The sequence below is a fragment of the Pollachius pollachius genome (genome assembly GCF_949987615.1).
Source record: "Pollachius pollachius genome assembly, chromosome: 11".
In the NCBI taxonomy this organism is placed as follows: Eukaryota; Metazoa; Chordata; class Actinopteri; order Gadiformes; family Gadidae; genus Pollachius; species Pollachius pollachius.
The window spans coordinates 15,453,208-15,474,739 of record NC_136944.1 but is presented as its reverse complement, the minus strand read 5'-3'; the positions used below and the strand labels follow the sequence as shown (position 1 = coordinate 15,474,739).

Here is a 21,532-nt window from a genome sequence, read left to right as displayed (position 1 = left end):
AAAAAATCAAGGTATTCTCGTTATTGCATAGAGAGATGTAGCATCATATTGATATGCTAGTGGAGCAGAGGACGAAAAACTGCTACTAAGGCTACATATTTTTATATGGTCAACTGGAAGGTATCCTTTCTAAAGTAAACGCACTTGTAATTTTTCTTTTTATATGTATTGGTACCAGATCTGTACAGTGTCTGTTTTAAAAAAAAAAGGAATAACAAAGTTTTATATATTTAAGTATTTAAGAAGAAAGCTGTAATTTTCAGTGATTTGGAAGCATGGGGTACAGTGCCTGTAGAACAAATACAGGGTCTCCAACATTGCTGATTGAACATGCCTTGCAACAGCCAGCTCTTATGGATTTGCTCTTAAAAATGCATTTAACATTCAGAGCACCCACCGAGTGATATTTCATTAGGCTGCACTTTCAGTGTTTGTTAACCTGACACCCCGGGCCAAGTAAAAATTTGCACTGTATTTGCAAAAATCAATCTTCCGAATGAACCGGGAACACCGTAGTCTCTATCTTTCTCTATTCGAGCCATTTAAAGGCTTTTCCTTTTTTTGTCGGTGACATGTATAAGCACATCCATCAGATCTATTTTGGCATGCACTTTGATAGATTTTTTACCTGCAACACCTACCGTAGAATGTAATCTAGCCGGGAAAAAAGCTGTAGTTTTTAAAACTGTTGAGGGAAAATTACAAGCGAATGTATACATTTGTATCAATGTCCTCTGTATTTTGGCAGTAAAAAAAAAGCCTGATTAGAATTTGTTTTATGTTTCATCACCTACATTAGTTCAACATTGTAAGGGTTTAGCTCATAAGAGCACTTAAAGAAGTACAATCAGACATGATAATGCCTTTTCCCTGAAATTAAAACTAAGGATTTTTCATTGCAATAAAGTTATACATTTTTGTGGACAGGTCTAGATTACTAATGACTGATAGGTGGTGGGAGGAAATGCGGGGGTTTGGTTATTTTCAATGTAGTATTATTTGGTTGCATGCAAGAAAAGCCAGCCTTGATTTGAAAAAGAAAAGGCACTTTGATGCCCTGAATATGCCTGCGGTTTTTAGGAGTCTGTTGAGGGAGATTCACGCGTGTTATGCATTATCGTTGTCAATATCTTTATCATTGTTACTCGCTGGCAAGAACATTCAAAGGATTTCCATGTTATACTTGCATTCTCATCATTTTTACCATTGTGACGGATGGTTTAACATAGAGCCTAGGAGTCACTATAGGAAGTGTTTAAAAAATATATTTTAAAAATAATATCACATTTCATAAAAGCATACGGTGCGGCATTGAAATATCATTAATGTACACAATCCTTGTTTATGGGGTTGCTCCAAATAGACGTAGTATTTGTTTGAATCCATATGTGATCGATGTATTTCTTTTGTCATACAGTACATATTATGTGTTGAAGAACGTATGTACATGTTGGTCGTCCTCTGGCATTATAAGCTTGGTTATGTTGTTTGTTCATACGTCTAGGGGAAATCCTAGGTTATTGCACACTATGGCGGACAAAAACAGAATCCCAAAGGGCCACAATTTCATTCAAGTATTTTTCACATCTGTTAGGGAAACCTAGCCAGCGGTAACTTAAGGCATTGTGTTTTCATGCCATGGCATTTCAGAGCAGAGGACCTTAAATCCAAGTGCTGTATTGTTTCATGTTTTTTCGCAAGATGTCTAACGTAAGGGGTATCTCCTTCCTTAGGGGATTGTTTGTTTTGAATATTTATTACACATTTTTAACTGGAATATTTTTACACATGCAGTGTTTTATGTCTCATAAAGCAATCATGACGATCATCCTCGGTGCACACAACTAAATGTATTGTTGAATTAATCTTCTCGTTTGTGTTCTTTGTGTTCCAGAGGGTTTGAGAATTTAATGAGCAACTGTGAAAGCTTCCCTCCATTTTAAGCCCCCTCCTTTCTAAAAAAGCAATGTTATGTATATAATTAACATCAGTGCCTTCATTTTGATCTTTATGGTGTCTATGTGATTTTTTCAACCAGGAAATAGCTTTATATTTTTATTTTGACATTGGTCACACTGCAGTTTTCTATGTATATATGTATCATTTTCAAATGTCATAAGCCACCAGCCCAATAAAAAACAATCACTACCCTGTAAAGGCTTCCTTTCTCATGTGTTGCTGCTTCTCATTCAAGACACGTTTATACAAAGCCAAAGAATTGGTGAATTCCATTAAGGAGCAGGTATAAGAGTTACCGTGCTCAAGAATACCTATACTGTGCGGAAAAAAGGTAAATCTTAGTAAGATTAATCATATTTTAAATCATGGCAATATCTATAGTATATGCCGTTTTTTTGACGGACAAGATATTTCTTCTTACCAGGCAGTTTTAATGTTAGAGCATTTTGCTTGTTTCAAGCTTTTTCTTCCTTAATTATCTTATTAAGATATTATAACATGTTACAGAGATTGTATTACTGGTTCTGAATAACATAATGCTTGAAACTAGAATTACCAGAATTAAACAGCTGTTTGATGGTAGATTTTGGACATTTGGGATCAAACCCGGATCCTTTCAGCTGGGAGTTGAAACACCCCGGCTAGCCCTCTTATTAAATGGGACAGGTATTAGGTATTAAGTGTTAGTGACCAACTTTAAAGAGCTCTTTAGGATCAATCAATATAATTTAGAATCAAGTGAGGTGTGAACAACAGGCACAGATGTACTTTATTATTAATCATTTTCTCAACTTTTGAACAAACTAGATGACCTTGAAAGCTATATTGGCAAAGTCCTAAACACATTGGCATTTGTATTGATATTCCCTTCACTTGGTTACAGAACATATTGTGATCAATAATGAAGGGCTTATTATGATCTGCAGGATGACAAAGGCAAAGATGGCGAATTGAATCCAATCGGTTAGGCGTTCGATGACAAGATTGCTTTCATGTTAACTAAAATCATTTTGAAAAAAAAGCTATAGGTTTCTGCTACTAAGGCTACATATTTAACACTTCATTCATATGGAGCATAATATCTATATAATAATATTAATATTAATTTAGAATTGTAGTTATTTCATCAGCTCAATGGCTGTGAAATTGGTAACATTCTGAAATTCCTTATCTTTGTTTGTTTGTTTGTAGGTTAGCCAGGAAGATAAATAGAGAGATATATTGATCAAACCAATGAATATATAGATAGAAAGATACACACAGATTGGTAGACAGATAGAATGACCGATACATAGATTGATAAATACAATCATTGCCTAGTTTGACATTGCCTTCCTGAGGCGTACAAATATCTTCAATGTGCCTTGATATTTCTTAACGGTAAAATATAGAATGGTACAAAAAAAAATAGCCTTTAGTGTAACAAATTCTAACCCTATTTTCAATTTGATATTTTTGATAGTTTGTAAATAGCCAATTATTCATTACATACGTTACCAATTAGCCAACTTTGAAATAGATGTTATGGACATGTGAGTTATAGGTTATAATGATACAAAATAATAATAATAATAATAATAATAATAATAATAATAATAACCCTAATCCTTAATTGGTTGGAAAAAAGAAGAATCCATCCATTGAAAGAACCGTTATTTAATTAACCGTTATTTCTCATCTAATTATACCGAATATCTTGTATTTAATTACATTCCATTAGGGATATAAAAAAATATGATTGGTTTTAATTGAAGCATCGATTTAATATTGAAAGGAATTGCTTTATGTTGCCAAGGGTTTTTATTTCAATTAAACAGTAGCTTAATGTTTCTGGTGGTATTAAGGAAAATAGATTTGGTATTTCAGAGAAATAAACAGATAACATGATCAATGTTTTGTTGAGCACAAATTATGAACATCCATTACAATTCCACAGGAGAAAATAGTTTATTTCGATATTTGAGTGTGCAGTACATAGTCCTCTGAAACATCAGATTAAATATATACAGTCAATTTCTCCTTAAATATATCTCTTGAAAAATACAGGATTTAGTTGAAAAGTTTTCAAACAGCAATGGACACTTGGAAATTCATTTACAAAGGCAGCAGGCCAAACCACAGATAATATTCAGTATAAAAAAAGTCTTTATAGAATAAGCAAAAACAGCAATTACCCTTTCAAAAGGATAATTGCATCTCCCATAATCTTAGAAGTGGAGGGATTTTGCAAGGCCAGGATGCGAGATGGTTTTAACCACAGTGAGGTAGGATACAGGAAGAACAAAACAATTCAGGGAAAAGAGATAGAGCTACTAAGAGGTTCTGGTATTTAGAGAAGAAAAATACTGATTATAGAGGATATTTCAGTTGATGGGGGTGCGTAACTGTACACTTATGCAATAACACAGCCGACAACACTGTATGCTCCACGGTCCATGCAAGGATGACGAATAAATTACAACTGGGCAACAAATGTCTACATTAAGGATTCAGGATGAGTCATCGGTCTGTTCCTCTCCTCCCCTTACACGCCAGCTTAAAAAAAAAAAGAACACTGAGGATGAGCTATCACAGTTTTTTTTCACTACTTTACAAAATATCTACTGCAGCATCTACACGGTAAGGCTACCTCGCCCTGGGATCCACTCTGAACCCTTATCCTTACAAGTTTGGCAAAAAGTCTGTTCATACCGGCACGGCTAATCGGAGTTCCCTGCGTAGCCCAAGTTTACCGCACACCTTTCAGAGCTGCTACGAACCCCTTCTGGTGACCTTAAACGCAAGCCCTCAATGAACTGCTACGCGACCGCGACCGCTCCACCGGTATTGACACGCGGCTCTTCGCGCCGCAGCCGTTGTCAGGGCTGCCTCTGCAGAGGCAGGTTCAGAGTCATGGCGGCCTCACGCGGCTCCACCGCGGGCCTGCTGACCATCTCGCACGCGTCGGAGCGCGCCGCCGCGTTCTCCTCATGCATCTGGGATACCTCGGTGGAGCCCGCCTCGAAGCCCGGCGCCGTGTTCGCCACGTGCATCACGTGCACCTTGTTGCGGCCCTTCTTGCTGCTCAGGATGCAGCTGAACACCTTCTTGAAGCCCTTGCGGAAGTGCTTAGACACCAGGGCGTACACGATGGGGTTGAGGCAGGAGTTGGCGTAGGCCATGCAGTGCGACAGGATCCGGATGGCGTAGGTGGTGGGGTTGAAGGGGAAGTCGCCGTACAGGTAGCACAGGATCACCACGTGGTACGGCAGCCAGCAGATGCAGAACAGCACCGTCACGATGATGATCATCTTGGTGACCTTGCGCTTGGCCCGCTTGGACTCTGACATGCCGTCCAGGGGGTCCACTGCGGTCCACAGGTACTTGATCGTCCGGGTGTAGGACAGGCTCACGATCAGCACGGGGATGACGTAGCCGAACATGAAGGTGCACGTGTCCAGGACTTTGCGGTTGTGGGCTTCCCATCCGGGGATGCACACGGTGCTGTTGTCGTAATCAATGAGGTCGTAGTAGCTGAGGTAGGGCCCGGCGAACACCAAGGACAGACCCCAGATGACCACCATTGCGACCACGGCATTGCAGGGGGTCCGCAACTCTCTGGAGCGCAGGGGGTATCGGATGGCCAGATACCTAGCAGAGAAAGGAATTTGCTTGAGGTGTAGGAGAAGGAGAGATTCCTCCCCATTGGCGTGACAAGGCGTGCATACAAATTGATAAGATTGATTCATAATGCATGAGAAGGGATGGACGTTGGTGGAATTCTTATCGAGCTCATCATGGGGAACGCAATCAATAGGCTTATAATAAATCCTGAGTGAAGGGACCAACTGCCTGTTATCAAGGAGACAATTCTCAGTTGATCTTCCATCATGCAGAGTTTTGTTATATAATTTTCAATGGAAATGCTTTCACAGGGAGGGATCTTGGATAAGATAAGTATTTCAGTGCTGCATGAACATCCATGATCTGCTCCTCTGGGGGATCCACTGCCCGGTAGACAAATTAACAATTCCCTCTGTAGGAATGTACACCCTGCTTATCCCTCAAACCAATGACGCAGGTGGAACGCGGAAACGACAGTCCTTCATCGTATCTCATCTCCAACAGAAAACATTTGTGTTGACTCATATACTCTTGACGTGCCTCGGGAAGAGGAGGATCTCATGAACAAAGAGGACAGGTCAGGTTCGATGAAAACCACTAGAGGAAGTAAATATTGCCAGTGTTTGTTAATGGTTTCAATTGCACAGGCCAAAGAACCGCTGATATTGATTGACCGCCTTTGTTGCCCAGCAACAGTAATGGGGGATAGGGGGGGGGTGTTGGGGGGGAGTTCGAGGGGAGGGGGGTCTCTGGCTCATAGAAATAAGAGTATAATTTCTGTTTAAAGTAAGTTATCTTTTCCCTTGTGATTTGTTCAGTTGGTAGTTTGACTTAGTCTCTGGGGTGTTAAAGGTATTTGCTTCTAATTAATCCCTCTTGACAACTGATGAGCCAATTTGTGTCACTCAGCTGTCCTATCATTGGCAGCCTGAATTCGATTGAAAGGGCTTCCTTGCTGATAGATTGAGGATATTTGAATATAAGCTTGGTGGCATTTCAGAGAAAGCATTATCCATTTGCTAGTGTGTTCATTCCTCATGTTCAAATTAAAGTGCGGACATACTCTTCTATACGAAGAGTAGTGAGAGTAGGGCAGATTATATAAAAGTATTTGCGCAGCATGTTGCCAAATATTTGGCTGCGTACAAATTAAACCAATTATATTATTGTCTAACAAGCTCAATTCATTACAGTACATCAAAACCGGGGGTGGGGGGGATAGGGGTCATACCGGTTTGAATGTAAACTTGATTCGAACTAATGAGTCATCCGATGGCCTATGTGCTGCCTGCCAGACTACAATGGTGGTATTGGCTCTTATTTGGAGGGTTAATATCCTGAACATGCCTCCAAAAGAGGTGATGGGCTACAGGAACCATCTTTAAATGCTCCCTCACCTTAGGTTCAAGAACAATTAGAAAAGTGTGTTTAAATTAATTAAATGCAAGATTCATTTAGAAAAAAATTCCCTATTGTTGACCCTCATATCGCCTAGCCTTGACGTGCAATTAAAGGTGACATATTATGACAGGAGGTGTGAGTATGATTACAAGCCGTTTTGAAAATCTGCCTTTTCTGACATTACAAGTGGGCATGTCCACCTAGATGTCAGCACAAGTTGCTCATCTATCCAGCATACATCTATGTGGACACGCCCACTTGTGATGTCAGAAGAGGCAGATTTTCAAAACGGCTTGTAATGGCTAATCACACTCAAACCTGGTGGTATAATATATCACCTTTAAGACAAATCCTTAACTTTAATTCTCTAGTTGCTCTCTATTGAACTATTGAACTATGAAAATCCAATAGTGCAATAACCACCCATACCTGTCCACAGACACAGCCGCTAGTGTGAAGCTGCTGGCGTACATGGTGAGGTTGATGAAGAAGTGCACCACCTTGCACATGAACGAGCCGAACACCCATCCTTCCAGGGAGTAGATGGTGGCTTGGAAAGGCACGCAGAAGATGATGAAAAAGAAATCGGCAACGCTGAGGTTGAGTATGAACAGATTGGTGGTGTTGTAGCCAACCTGCCCGCTGCGTAGCAGGACGGCTAGCACCAGGCTGTTGCCGATGGTGCCCAGCAGGAAGATGAGCGAGAAGACCACGGAAACAATGATGCTGGTCGGGTTCAGCTGGTAGCTGTCGGACACGTTGGAGGACGGCCCTCCGAGTTTGCTGAAGTCCTCCAAATCAGACATGTTTAGATGCAAATCTGAAATAGAAAAAAATATACTAAAGAGTTTGGTGTGAATGTAAATTTAAAGGTGACATATTATACCACCAGGTGTGTCATACATCTAGGTGGACACGCCCACTTGTGATGTCAACAGAGACGGCTTGTAACGGCTAATCGTACTCACACCTGGTGCAAAAATATGTAACCTTTAAATATAACCAGTTCCCCTGACGTAAGGGTTGCCTGTAATATGTACATTATAACGACATGGGTTGAATGAAGGAAGTTTTCGAACAATGCTATTTGAACTTTTATATATTGTTCGTCGTGGGTATGTAACTGTATTTAGACCAATAACTCAGGACTGTTACTTCTATGGATTTTCAAAAGAAACATGATTTATTTTGTGTGACAGCTTCCAGTGTTTGACTCTGGTTGCATTCCGCCTGCAGAAAATATGCTGTTCATCCCCAAGGAGGAGTGGTGTGTAATCGGCTCTCAGATTGGAGGGCTGCCTGGGGCTCTCAACGCAAGACTGAGGAGTCTCATGGAACCGAAATGGGCCCTACATAATCCGGTGCCTTCACAAACCTTAGTGGGCCCACATTGTAATGCGTAACTGACGAAGGAAGGAAGGGTCTGCAGCTGTTGTTGTTGAGTTGAATAATTTAGTTCTCTATAAACAAACCTTTAGAATGCTCTCAGGATAATTAAGTATCAATAACTAAATTCATCACTAATAGGAATGGGCCTACATGTTAATCATCGTTTACAGTTCAATATCTCCCTTAAGGGCTGTATTAAAATCAATTTCATACATTTTTAAGAAACTGGGGAGAACCGTGTTAAAAATGTATGATTCCGCAAGGCTATGTCAATATGTGGGCTAAGCCAATATTTGTCAGAGTTGATGGATGGGGTGAACCAAAGTGTTCACCCCATCCTTTCCTTTCTCTCAGCAGGTAAAACAGTGGTTTTAAGAAAATAACTCAAGTCACTAAAGCTGAAAAAAAAAAAAAAGCACCTTCAATAGTTTTCCCTATTCCCTAAGAACGCTTACGTCACCACATTTATTTGTGGGATCCCCAAGGAACCCAAAAACCTCTACTGTCGTTTTTTTTTAGAAACAGAAAATAACAATCCAAACCAACCATGTAGAATAAAATCTCTGATGATATTCACTGCTCACAACGATGAATACGATAACAGTAAATATTCCCTACGCTCCCAGATGAAAACATAAATATGGAGCGGCCCATGCAGATTAAAAACGCCTCATAAAAAGGAGTCATGATGTCAGCGGGTGCAGCTTTTGGGACGTTTACAAAGGGAGCGTCTCTGTGATGTAAGCCCTATCGCCAGAACTCTACTCACACCTCTCACTGCGATAGCTCACACCTCCGAGTCGCATAATCCAGACTTCTATTCATTACCCAAGGTGCCGTGGTGTGGAGGGAATGCCCGAAATGCACAACATTCTTCCTGTCAGAATGTGCAACACATCTAAGGGGATTTCTGGCTGTGTATTCCGCTAATGTGGACGAGGCAGTTCCCCCCGGAAGGATGTTTGGGATTCAGCAACAGCCAGTTTTACAGCTGTGGGTGTCAAACCCATTGATTAACACATACTGGGATAGGAGGACGCAATGAAGATGCAGTTACATTAAACAGGGGAACTCTGGGAATGATGGCCCAGCTATGGCATTCTTGTCAACCAGCCACACAGTTTGACTGTTAGGCTGTTAGTCATGATGCAGAATCTCTCACTGAATGATGATAGGAAGAAACTTTGCTTATCAATGCAGCCATCTGCAACATGCTCCCTGACTTGCGTAGAATTATATCCCAGACCAGGGCTTTCGGAAAATGGCAATATAAATATTGCTTAGAATCTTCAAAGGGTCTTTGCTCAGGCACAGGGATGACATGCAGATTGAGTTGAAGTGTGGAACGTACCTTGACTAGTTGGAAGCAGTGCTTTGGGATTCCTCTTCAAACTAGCAGCGGTGTTCCCCAGCTATCATAATGCATTAGGATTGCCGTACTCATCCTCTCCTCCTCCCTGAATCTATATTTCTCCTTTGTACATCGATATCTGCCTGGGATGTTAGCATCTCTCTCTCAATGGCTCTCTCTAAATCTGTTTCCCTTGCTCTCTCTGTACCTCTGAAAGCCAGCCCCTCGCCCTATGTCTCTCTCTTGCTCTCTCTCTCTCCCTCTCTCTCTTTCCCGGGCTCTTTTTCTCCCTCTCTCTGTCTCTCACTCGCTCCCTAGCTCACTCGCTTCCTTTTTCTCTCTCTCTCTCTCTCTCTCTCCCCTGCACTCTCTCTTTCTCCATTGCTCTCCCTCTCTCTGTGTGTCTCTCTCTCTCCCTCCCACCCGTATATCCTTATCAGGGCTCCTCCTCCAGCATATTCACTTATATGTTCACACTTGACTGCAGAAAAGGAATGCAAGGCAGAGGCATGTAGTGGTACCTCTCTCTTCTCCGTAGACAAATAACATGTTGGGCCAGATTCATCTCCAAAAGGATGGAAAGAGTCAGCCACTGGGACGTAGTCAACATTTGTTATAGTGTGTAGCAGTGTGTGTGTGTGTGTGTGTGTGTGTGTGTGTGTGTGTGTGTGTGTGTGTGTGTGTGTGTGTGTGTGTGTGTCGATTTGCGCCAAATTACAAGCCAACTAACAGCCACGTCCTTATTCCACAGTGGCACAACTCTATTAAATAGAGGCAATATTGTTTCAGAGTGTGTGTGTGTGTGTGTGTGTGTGTGTGTGTGTGTGTTTGTGTGCGTTTGTGAATGTCTGTGTGTGTTTTTGTGTGTATCTATGCAGGTTTTTATTTGAAAATAAACAGTACTGCTAGATTAGGTTTGCAAATTGAAGTAGGGCATGGGAAATGAGCCGCCGTTCCCCCCATGCGCTACTGCAATCAAACTGCAAAGAGCAGGCATAAGCAAGCATTAGAGTCCATTAGAGTCTGTAAAAATAACAGAGAATTATGTTTTTGTTTTTGAATTCCCTTCTTCCGTTGCAGGAACAGAAGAACATTTATTCTCTTAAGACGGACTGATTGGGTCACCATGTGAGACGTTTTCATTAGAGGACCAGTGGGTCTCCTCGGATGGCTCAGATAAGGAGGCAAGCAATCGCAATATCTAGTAGGGCGCAGGACACTCGGTTAAACATGTTACATTACCGATGGCTTTTGCTCAGGGCCAGGTTCACTACTCCACTGACTTGCTCGTCGCAGTTACGACATTCTCATGCCTTAGGCCACACCATGGGTGTATCTCCAAGTACCGTATATATTATATATATATATAATATTCTGCCAGGAGCGAGGGTTATAGGGCAAGAATTCAATATTTAAGTGTTTAATAAAACGTGTGGATGACTGATTTCATTCATTTAACACCGGGGGTTGCTTTCATCAGTGCACCCATGTTGTGACAACAAACAATGTCCGGGCCAGCCCCAGGCATCCATCAAACGGTCCCAGGTTTTGCAACTGACATCATCCACGCGACTCTCATTAGCAGCTGCATGGCGGGAAGGAGAAAGTGAGCGCCCTCACCAACAGGCAAAACCAGGCAGAAATATTACAGTTCAGGCAGCCCCAGGCTGTTTTACCTCCAGGAGATGAATGACGAATGACAATTGGACATGCAAACACATCAAAGACCACATGACCCCAGATGTCCCCTCATGTTATATATATATATATATATATATATATATATATATATATATATACACAGTATATAGCAGTGTTTGTATGTTCTGGAATGTGTGAGGTTTGTTTTGTTCACCGCAAGCATTCTCTCACGGTGGCCTTCCTAGCAATCAATATCCTCGCCTCCTCTGCTTCCTCTGATATTGAGTCCCCGCTTAGAGGGATGTGCGTGTGTGTGTGTGTGTGCTGTGTGTGTTGTGTGTGTGTGCTGTGTGTATGTGTGTGTGTGTGTGTGATTGTGTGTGATTGTGTGTGTGTGTGTGTGTGTGTGTGTGTGTGTGTGTGTGTGTGTGTGTGTGTGTGTGTGCTGTGTGGTTACCGGTGAAGCAGCTGTTCTGTCCGTTGCTCCTTCACACAGGAACTCCTTAACTCTGGGCTGGAGGGATGGGTGGAGGTGGTGGTGGAGTGGAGTGGAGGAAGGGGGGTGATCCGGTCTTGGGGAGATTCTTCTGGACGATAGCCTCCACCAGCTGTGGCCGAAACAGCTTTGTATTCTCGCTTACCATAGAGATGTTTTTGATCAATGCTGCTAAATAAAATAATACACACACCAATAAATAACTTAACTAAGTACTTCTGTTTCAATTAATTTAAAGAAATATCAAAGGCTTGTCTTCCCATAGAGTTTTCAAACGCCTATTTGAATGTCATTTTTATTAATGGGCCAATGACATTTCTACACAAGTCGGTGAAATTGAATCTTTCCAGTCAAATGCATGAGTAAAATGGATCTGACCCGGATCTTATTATGTAATATACTTGTGATATACTTGTTAACTGGAAATACTTGTTGATAAACTTGAATTACTCCGCTTATAACTGAGCTTTTTACTTGATTCTCATCTTTTGCTTGATTGATTTTCATCTCTTGGTCAAGTTAGAGAGATATTAAATGGGCATGATGCTATAATGGCTGGTCATTTGAATGCACGCTACCCACAAAGTATATTCAAAGTGACGATTCAAAGGCATGTTCAAAGCACACAAGTCTGGATCGGACATTGATTCATTCCTTTACTCTGGTTTGAGAGAATGAACATCTGATATACCTCTGCTTGTGAGTTTCCAGGAGTGTTTCCATAGCAACTATGGATGGATCGCTTTCAAAGCATGTTGAAGCATAGATTGCCTTCAGTCTAGAAGCCCAATGAGTTGTACGGCATTCTGCACAATAAAAGAGAATTCATAGACGTCAGACACCTAATCAAAAATATGCTTTCGGGAGATCCAAGATTGAAATATGTTTTCCTCAACTTCAATCATGCAAAGACTCCATCTAAAATTCAGCAGTACGGTACATTCTGTACAAGCAACACTATTGTGCCCTTAAACACTAGCATAGTGCTTGCGACTACACTTTAAATACCCTGTAGTACCCAACAGCTAAAATAATATTTAAAATACTTTACGTTTTTATATTTGCATCATTAAACATCCATACTTTAAATAGTATTTGATAAACATCAGGATGGATGGAACAATGGTTGAATGGAACAATGGTTGAATGGAACAAAGGTTAAATGATCTGTGTTTTGGCAAGCATTTGAATGTGTATCCATTTTTTCCGAACCGAATCGACAGAAGAACTGAAGGAGCGGTGTCGATGTGGGCTCTTTGATTAGTGAACAAGCAATTAAACAAAGTCCTACATGGTGGTGTGACACAAATACCAATGGTATCATTAGTCTCTTTGTTCAATATCTGCGCAGGGATTGCATCTTCTTTAGCTCTATTAGCTTGAAGAGGCCAGCTTTGTCGCAATAAATCTTCAGGAAGAGAGGAAAAAAACACAATATTAATACAATCCATGCGAACATTAAAACATCTGTTCCATGGCATTTTTGTTACACTCTTTCTGTGCATGAATTGCAACAAAGCAGGCCTATATATTTGTAGATATAGGTATATGCATATGTATAAATATGATCATATTGGTATTTGTGTCACACTGCTAATTAGAACTTTAGGTAATTGTTTTTCCACTAATCAATCAGCCACACCCACCCCATTCATGCAGCTCCTCAGTCCATTCAGTTAAAAAAAAGGTTGTCAGATTAAAAGGCTTCGCTAAACTCAATTTAAACAAAGCTAATTGAATTATTTGTTCATACAGCATTTCTCATAACGTTTGGAAGAAGTAAGTAGCCTAAATCTATTTAAAAATGGATAATATTTGCAATTAATAAGTTATGAAATCGTGGGCAAATGAGGTACCGCAATGCCTTGTCGCAGGAGCCTGGGGATATAACATCTGTCTTCATCATGGTGCCACCACCACCATTACTTACCTTCATCACCCTCACCACCACCACCTACCTTCATCACCACCACCAGCCCCACCACCCTCACCACCACCACCACCACCACCACCACCACCACCACCTACATCCCCCAACCTCCCTTGTCACTCCCTGCCAACACATTCCAGCTGGTAAAAGTTTTGATTTCTGAATGAAGTTTTGTTGTGCACATGTTTATCTCCCTCATGTGGAATGTGTTATTTGTCAGCGGCTGGCATGGAGGCTGAACACAATTGCTCAGCTCGACGGGTGTGTCGTAAACAATAGGCTCGGTGCAGTTCCATTACGAAACAAATCTCAGTTCAATAGTACTACGCTTGGCTTGGCCTATTTGCTTGGCTGCTACAGAGGGAGCATTCTGTGGCTGCTTAACTTTGTTTCTCGGGCCACCGTCTGTACCACTATCATCCTCCGGTTGTCATGGAAACTAAGAATATGTGGGTCTCCCTGTTGAATACCACAGTCCTGAGGTATCGTTTTCTGTCCCCCCCCCCCCCCCCCCCCCCCCCCCCCCAGAGTCTTTTGTTAAGAGATGCTAATGTGAATTTATGCCGAATGATTCAAGGGGAACCTTCCTGCAGGCTCTATTGTTGCCTCGGGGATGAATCACGGCTGGGATGAGTTCCGGAATGCATCATCTTCTGCATCAATAGCAACTGCCTTCGTGAGATCACCTTGACAGACCAATTATGTTCAACAACAGTAGTAGTAGCCACTAAAGGACCTTACAACACCATCAGAGCTCCTCCTTAGCATTTTGTAAGTGTTTAAGGCCAAGTCAGTATGACGTTGGCATTGTTTCAGCTGTTCGCAACGAATGCGGGAAGGCACTCAACTTTATTGGTTTAGTGCATTTCATACAAAAGTAATGTGATTTAATACGCTTTACGTAGCAAATGTGAACATATGTGTGTATTTATGTCTTACCTTAATAAAGCATGTACCTTTGTTTCAATCCTTTTTTTTTTCCCCCTTAATTAGTGTATTGTAATGGTCCATATTTTGGGGTATTTTAATTTTATGTTATAATAAAAAAGGCTCAATTGTTCCCCGTCAGACACCTAAAACAGGTGTGCGTTTGCATCTTTAGCCTGTACATTGTGTTGACCTGACAGATCATAGCATGATTTGATTCATAATCTCCCCCCCCCCCCCCCCTTAATAAGTTATCATTCATAGTCATTCTCATCATAAGACATCTTAAAGACCACAATCGCCAACTATCAGGCCTTATCTTCCCTTAATTATGAATGACATTGTTTGTGGACGTTTGACCTTTGGAATGATATAGGTGGGCAAGAACCACATAACTCTGGGATTGTTTCCTTAATGTTGGCAATGGATTGTGTTCTACAGTGTTGATGATAAGTCATTAGTCAGCACATAGACCTGCGTCACTTTATGCATCATAGGCTACTTGTCCCCATGGTTGTGTTTTCTAGTCCCTGTAACAGTAGATATCAGATGAGCATCTGAGAGGGAATGGCTGATCCTCTGTTCTGTGCAAAAGCGTCCATTTGATTAAAATAGCCTCGTTTCTGTCGCAGCGCAATGAAATCACTGTATCTACAATCAAAAGACCACGAACAACCCCAAGCGTAATGATGAAGTGGGCACAGCCACGTTATTATCCTACACTCGACTGCTCTTCGGAAAGACACTACAATACGATGACAATGCTGGGTTAATGTTGCCGCCTGTCGGCATCAAAGCATATGACCTTGCTCGGCTCGAAGGACGCGAATCAAGCCTTTGTTTTGAAAGTTTCCAAGCATGGCTCTGCATTTGTTTAACATCAACATCGTGCGATCACCATGGAGAAACTATTGATGTTGGATAGAGCATGTGGCTGCTTCCGTCTGCCAGGGAAATGTCAAGGCACTGCAGCACCATGGTTACAACAACAACAACATGAACATCAAAAATAGCAATAATAATATGAACACTCCTATTGTCCACAATACTGTTAATTGGAACTATGAACTAGTATAACGTGTTTTTTTTGCTGTGGAAATGTATTAGATGTATTGGTAATACTTTTGAGTTGTTTTAAGTAAGATTGACTCAAAGTAGGCTCCTTAAGTATTTCTACCCCTACCCTACCCCCATTTTAGGCTACTTTATTGTGCAGATCCCATATCATACACAGGGGAATATTGTAGACTTACAGCAGTGTCTGCTATTAAAGTCATGAATCCAAAAATTTGATATCATCCGAATGACAGATATTTACTCTATTGGCTGTTGTTTTAAAGATTTCCTTAATAATCAGAACGAGCAGAATTATAAAATAGACGCTAAGCACAACTGGGATTAATCTTGAATTGAGAAAGATTATTGCAGCTATATTTCAGTGAAGAATAAACACTTTTTTAAAAATTAAAATGTATTCTGCTACCTTTCCTCCTTCCTCTCTATTTACAACAATACGAGTATATTGGTTTTGACTACTACGTTTGCGCTATACGTTTTCACCCACAAAAGCGAACTTTTTTCAAATCAAGGTCGAACAGACCGGTTCAATCGCAGACAGCGTGTGACGTCACAGCGGCACGATGCACAATGCAGGAGGCGTGTATGCGGTACCTTTGTCAAGACACGAGTTACACACGAGCCTGTGTGAACATTCGTCATCGGCCTTGATAGACCTCGAGCTCAAAGAATGTATTTGTCACCAGCCGGGTCTCAGGTGGACAAGCAGCAGTAGCATTAGAAGTCCGCCACCTGATCATGCGGGATTGCGATTTAGATCACGATCAAATCAGCGGACGTGGGGTGTGAGATATGCCACGAGCACGCACGGGCGCGCGCACAGAAACACCAACAAATAGGACAAATAGACAGAAGGATAGTTATATGGAGAGGTCATAACAGATAAACAGAAAGAGCAAATAGAGATATGAAAACAAAGTTTAAATTTATGTTGGGAGAGTTCATGGATTTCAAAATAACTGGGATTGTTAACCCTATTATATAAAAGCCTTGCAAATTGTGTACCAATGTCACTAATGTATTATCAAACCACACAATTTTCTTTCACGGATTTAGTTGCTAATATTTGTGGAATATTTAAAGCAGAACGAAGGGAACAGACCACATTTTGCCCGATTATATGAGCAGCCTAGGTGTGATACGGTAGACATATTTTTTTTGTCAGAAGTACATTGCGATGATGTACTTTACTCAATGTTTTACTTCCCTCTACTGTATAAAATGGGTATGTGCTCCAACACAAGCGATTTGTCAGCGGTGGCATTTCTTCCTCTGTAGACTCTTACGTGACAGGAGGCTCTTATCCACAGCTTCCTTGCACTTGTTTTTGGTGTTATTTAATCATAAATAACATAAATATAATATCATGAATGGTCTCAAAAGGTCAAAGATATACCGTCTCCCTTTCTCAGTGTGGCTATTTAGTAAGAAAAGTAAGAAGGATGGATTAAAATACCCAAAGATGATAAGATAGCACGCAAAACGTGTCTCTCTTTAAAATAATTTATTCTTCATTTATGTGGATATTTTGTTAAATGATTAGCATATAAAATATGTACAGAGCAACTCATTGGTAAAAATGACAAATCCTGATGGAGCAGTATGTGCTTATATTGGAAGGCGGTAATATCGGCAATTTTCAAGAATTTCTGTCATTAGTTAAGAACAGCAATAACGCTCATCTGCTGAATCTCTGTGTCCCATTTTGTCATGTGTAGGACAAGGGTGACAAGAGGAATCCAGCTTTATGATAGACTGCAGGTCGAGTTTTTGGTTTCTCTCACCTGTAACGGAAAGAGAGGAGGGAAACAAAATCAGTTAGTTGACATACACAGAATAGTTTTTTAAAGGGCTATTACATGAATTTTCAAAATGGCTTTTAATGGCTCATCAACATCTCATCTGGCGGTACAATAGGAGCCCTTGCAAAAGGACCAAGTAATCAATTTAAAGTCCATGACAGACATTCCTAAAAAAGGTGATGAACAACCCCATTTTGCACATATTTTCCCTCTTTAAATGTGAAACGCTATCAAAATCAATATCGTCATGAAAAGAGTGACGCTTGGAAAAGGCTTCGGTACCTAGGTGGGCTCCTGTTAGCATGCTAGCGGCGGCTAAGCTTTCGGGGTACCTGCTGTCTCTGCTGCTGGCGCCGGAATTCTTCTTGGCTGGCGGCCAGAGCCTGAGCCAGGGCCTGATCCTCCTGCTCCTGAGGGCTGCACAATAACCATCTTTGTCATCATCATCATCATCATCCTCCTCCCTCATTTTCTAGGAAACCCAATGTTTCAGTAAAATAAAACCTAAAGAGCACAGATTCCGACGCACCTATTTAACAAACCACAAATTGAAAAACAAGGACAAAGAAGAATTTGTAACAAGTGTAAGGTATGGCCTTGAATAATTTGTGATACACTTCTGAAACATCTATTTCTGTCATTTAGTGTTAAACAATAACGTTTCCACATAAAAGATGTCCTTTATCAGAGTTAAATTGTTCTGTTCAATCAGACACCTTTTGCAACAGGAGTTCCAAGAACGACCTGGGTTTAGTTTCAACCATACATCTAATCCCTTTCTAATGCTTGCCCGGGTGTTGAGCAGGACAACGGAGGGTACCATGTGACTGAGTGAGTGAGGGGTTTAGTGACTTCAGTCACGAGGATGGAAAGAGGACAGGATTATGTTACAGTAATGAGAAGAGATAGGGAGGGGTTCGCTTACCTGAGGCTAGGTGCTGGTCTCGACTCGGCCAGGGACATCTCCAGTGCCCTCTGTAAGGCCTGTTCTTCCGTCTGGTGGAAGAGGAAACAGAAGAACAAGAAGAAGAGGAGGAGGAAGAGTCAGGAAAGGCTTAGCTTGGCTTCCATAACAATAACATGCTGATTAAAACAAGTCTGATCTAAAGGCAGTGTAAGTGAGTCAGGGAGAGCTTACCAGGCCTGCCTGGAAGGAAGCCGAGGCTGGAATTACATTCTGTGCTGAAGGGGCGGACACTGACGTGGGAATTCGTCGGGATGCACTGCTAGGGGAAACAAATGAAAAATGTTAGACATAAAACCCAAAACAAGAAAAGGGAAAACGTTAACCTTTTATTGTTCCGATATATTTAACATGTCAGGTCAGATCTAAGAGCAGAGATAATAGGAGGCGCTTTTTGGTGGTGTCTAAACAGAATCTTCGACATGTCGAAAACGATCATATGTTTTTCAATGGCCCCTATTGGAATGACTTTACCGAAGTCCAGTTTAAGAAATAGAAACAGGGTAATCTGGGATCCAGCAGTTCTACTATGTTATAGCAGAACCTCTAGGCCATAAAGGTTCTGCTATAACATGGTAGGACTGCTGGCCCAGGCGCTCTAGGGGGAGAGGGCCCATACCATGTTAACGCAGAACATCTGCTATGATATGCATTTCTACATTTGGCATCCTCAAAGCATCCTCTTACCATGGCATATCAAAATCCGCCTACGTTTGAACCTGTTTGACGTCGGTCCGTAGAAAAGGAGAATGCGCCATTCAGCCCTGTATCCTCCAACTGCTTCACGCAATTTACACTTAAAATACCCGGCGACTGCTGAGCCTCGCTAAACACTTGATTGCAAAGCTTCCGTTGTCAATATGTGGCATGAATTAGCATGGAACTAAATAACTACCTACCCACTGTTGTGGCTCCGGGCAGAGGCTGTGCTGGCACTGTACGAGGCAGGCCTGGAGAGACCCTGACTGGAGGAGCTGGAGCCGGAGGCAGAGTGGGAGGGGACCCCTTGGGCCCTCGCTAAAGCAGCATTCCTGTGGCGGCGGAGATTAGAGTAGGATTCATTTTGCAGTCAGTTTGAGGAAGAAATGTAGATAAAAATACACACTCAGAAGGAGAGAGAGATCCTTCAATCATTCCGATTTGTTACAAGTTTCAAAGCACGCAGCGATATTACAATGTTGGCCTGGCAAATTAGGGTCAGCTTTACAAACTTCCCAGTGCTAAGCTATGAGGGCAGTGATGTTGAGCCATACCCAGATTTGGAGGACGGCTTGCCGTCTGTTTTACATTCATGGTCTAGCGGATGCCGGTGTTTAAGACAGTAGTTGAGGTGGCACTGGTCGCACGTCACACGGATCATCTCCTTCTGCTTACAGCCCCCGCGTGAACACTTATTTGTGAAGATCTACAAAAGAGGAGAAAGAAAAGGTATGGTTCCCTCCTTCGTTTTCATAGTGCTTCAGAATGTTGTTAAACCGAATGTTGTAATGAATGCCATATTTACATTAATAAAACCGTGCACACCAACCTTTCTTTTTCGCTGAGCAGGATCCGACTTGCAGTCCCGATCGATGTGTTCTCCGACTTTGATGTCGGGCATTTCTCCTCGTTTGATGGGAATGGGAATGTTGCACAAGGGACACACAGGGACCTGGATATCCTGAACAACATAATTAAGAAAATTAAATCACACTGGAGGTTGTAAATCTCAGCAGTAGAATAATGGGAGTGATTACAAAATTGAACTAACTTTTAATCATAGATTTATTATGTATAAGAACAATGTAGCCGCATTATACATTTTTGTACTGTTTTATATGTTGAGAAATACACACATACATATAAATAAAGTTATATAAATATGAAATACCTTCATGTAAGCCGACGTGCATTTGTGGTTTGCATAAGTTATGTGGTCTTTACAGAAAATATCCTCACAGGCGTCACATTTCATCGGAAGAAAATCTATATGGGAAACATTTTTTTTGATTATGCTCTCAAAATTCAGGTCACACACAGACAGATATAGACACAGACACGAAAACATACCTAAGCGCTTGCAGGTATTTTCTGTACAATGCTCGCCCAGATGAGGAAGCTCCATGGTATAAATAAGTTGATGTGGAGAAATAAGACAAAATCGATGTATCCTGGGAAGATCTAGAAGAAAATATGCCAAACATTATATCAAAACAAAACACATCAATGTACACTAATATACATACTTTAGTTGATAGCCCATCTATCAACTAAAGTTAGTGAGGATGACTTAGCCAGAAAATGCAAAGTAATAGCTCAGCAAGCTCAGCTTAAAAAAGTGGCACCCTTGAAACAATGACAAAGCAACAACTGAGCAAAAGCCCGATTTTGCTTAGTCATACAACAACAATAAGCTTAATGACACACAAGAAGCAGGCTAAAAATTGATAAGTCATGCTAAGATGTAATATAGGCGTGGTAAACCGGATGTCAGCCAAGGGCTTGACACTTCGATAGCTGCCAATATCTATGAACTTAGATATTTAGAATATTATATAGCTAATGGCCATGTCAATAACCCCTACGTGTAATGATCTGGAGTGTTCTCACGCAGTGAATCATGATCCGTTCACACCTACAAGGCCTCAAGTTAGGCCAGGCAAGGAGTCGCTTCGAGCAGAAAAACTCCATCGCTTCCATCCCCAGGGAAGTATTTAAACAAGTGATTACGTTAACGTTACACGAACACGATGGTCCTCTGTATTACAATATGCCCAGTCTTGGTCAGTGTCGTAGTGGGACCCAGCACATTCACACTAACGTTACAATACGAAACACCGAGCCAGAGAGCCAGTAGGCTAGCAGCAACATTTCGCTACACTCGAGTTGGGGTCGGCGATGTGGCTCGACTAACGATGAACCAATCCGCAATGTTGTGGACAGTCCGCTCCGTTCATTAAAATATCAACCAGATATTGATAAGTAGCTTAGGTGCTCATGCTAACATATTAAT

General features: G+C 41.4%; 2 protein-coding genes across 4 annotated transcripts in view; both read right to left on the bottom strand.

The window, feature by feature from the left end:
- Positions 1-4,817: 4,817 nt before the first annotated feature.
- On the bottom strand, positions 4,818-9,839 carry galr2b (galanin receptor 2b; the record flags this gene model as incomplete). Its single annotated transcript, XM_079746576.1, has 3 exons — positions 9,704-9,839; positions 7,393-7,783; positions 4,818-5,589 (listed from the first exon to the last, which is right to left on the bottom strand). The coding sequence occupies exons 2-3, from the start codon at positions 7,767-7,769 to the stop codon at positions 4,818-4,820; spliced, it is 1,149 nt and encodes a 382-aa protein (XP_079602702.1). The 5' UTR covers positions 7,770-7,783; positions 9,704-9,839.
- A 7,451-nt stretch (positions 9,840-17,290) lies between these two features.
- Positions 17,291-21,532, bottom strand: part of zfand2a (zinc finger, AN1-type domain 2A) — a 4,490-nt gene continuing 248 nt past the window's right edge. The window contains exons 2-10 of one of the 3 annotated variants that reach the window (XM_079745609.1): positions 20,590-20,700; positions 20,411-20,505; positions 20,069-20,200; positions 19,794-19,945; positions 19,440-19,571; positions 18,715-18,802; positions 18,502-18,572; positions 17,859-17,993; positions 17,291-17,558 (exon numbers count right to left, since the gene is read on the bottom strand). In XM_079745609.1, coding sequence (XP_079601735.1) covers positions 17,882-17,993; positions 18,502-18,572; positions 18,715-18,802; positions 19,440-19,571; positions 19,794-19,945; positions 20,069-20,200; positions 20,411-20,505; positions 20,590-20,644 — 837 coding nt within the window. In that variant the 5' untranslated portion in view covers positions 20,645-20,700 and the 3' untranslated portion in view covers positions 17,291-17,558; positions 17,859-17,881. The remainder of the gene's footprint in view (positions 17,559-17,858; positions 17,994-18,501; positions 18,573-18,714; positions 18,803-19,439; positions 19,572-19,793; positions 19,946-20,068; positions 20,201-20,410; positions 20,506-20,589; positions 20,701-21,532) is intronic. The other 2 variants (XM_079745607.1, XM_079745608.1) reach the window with 2 other exon arrangements.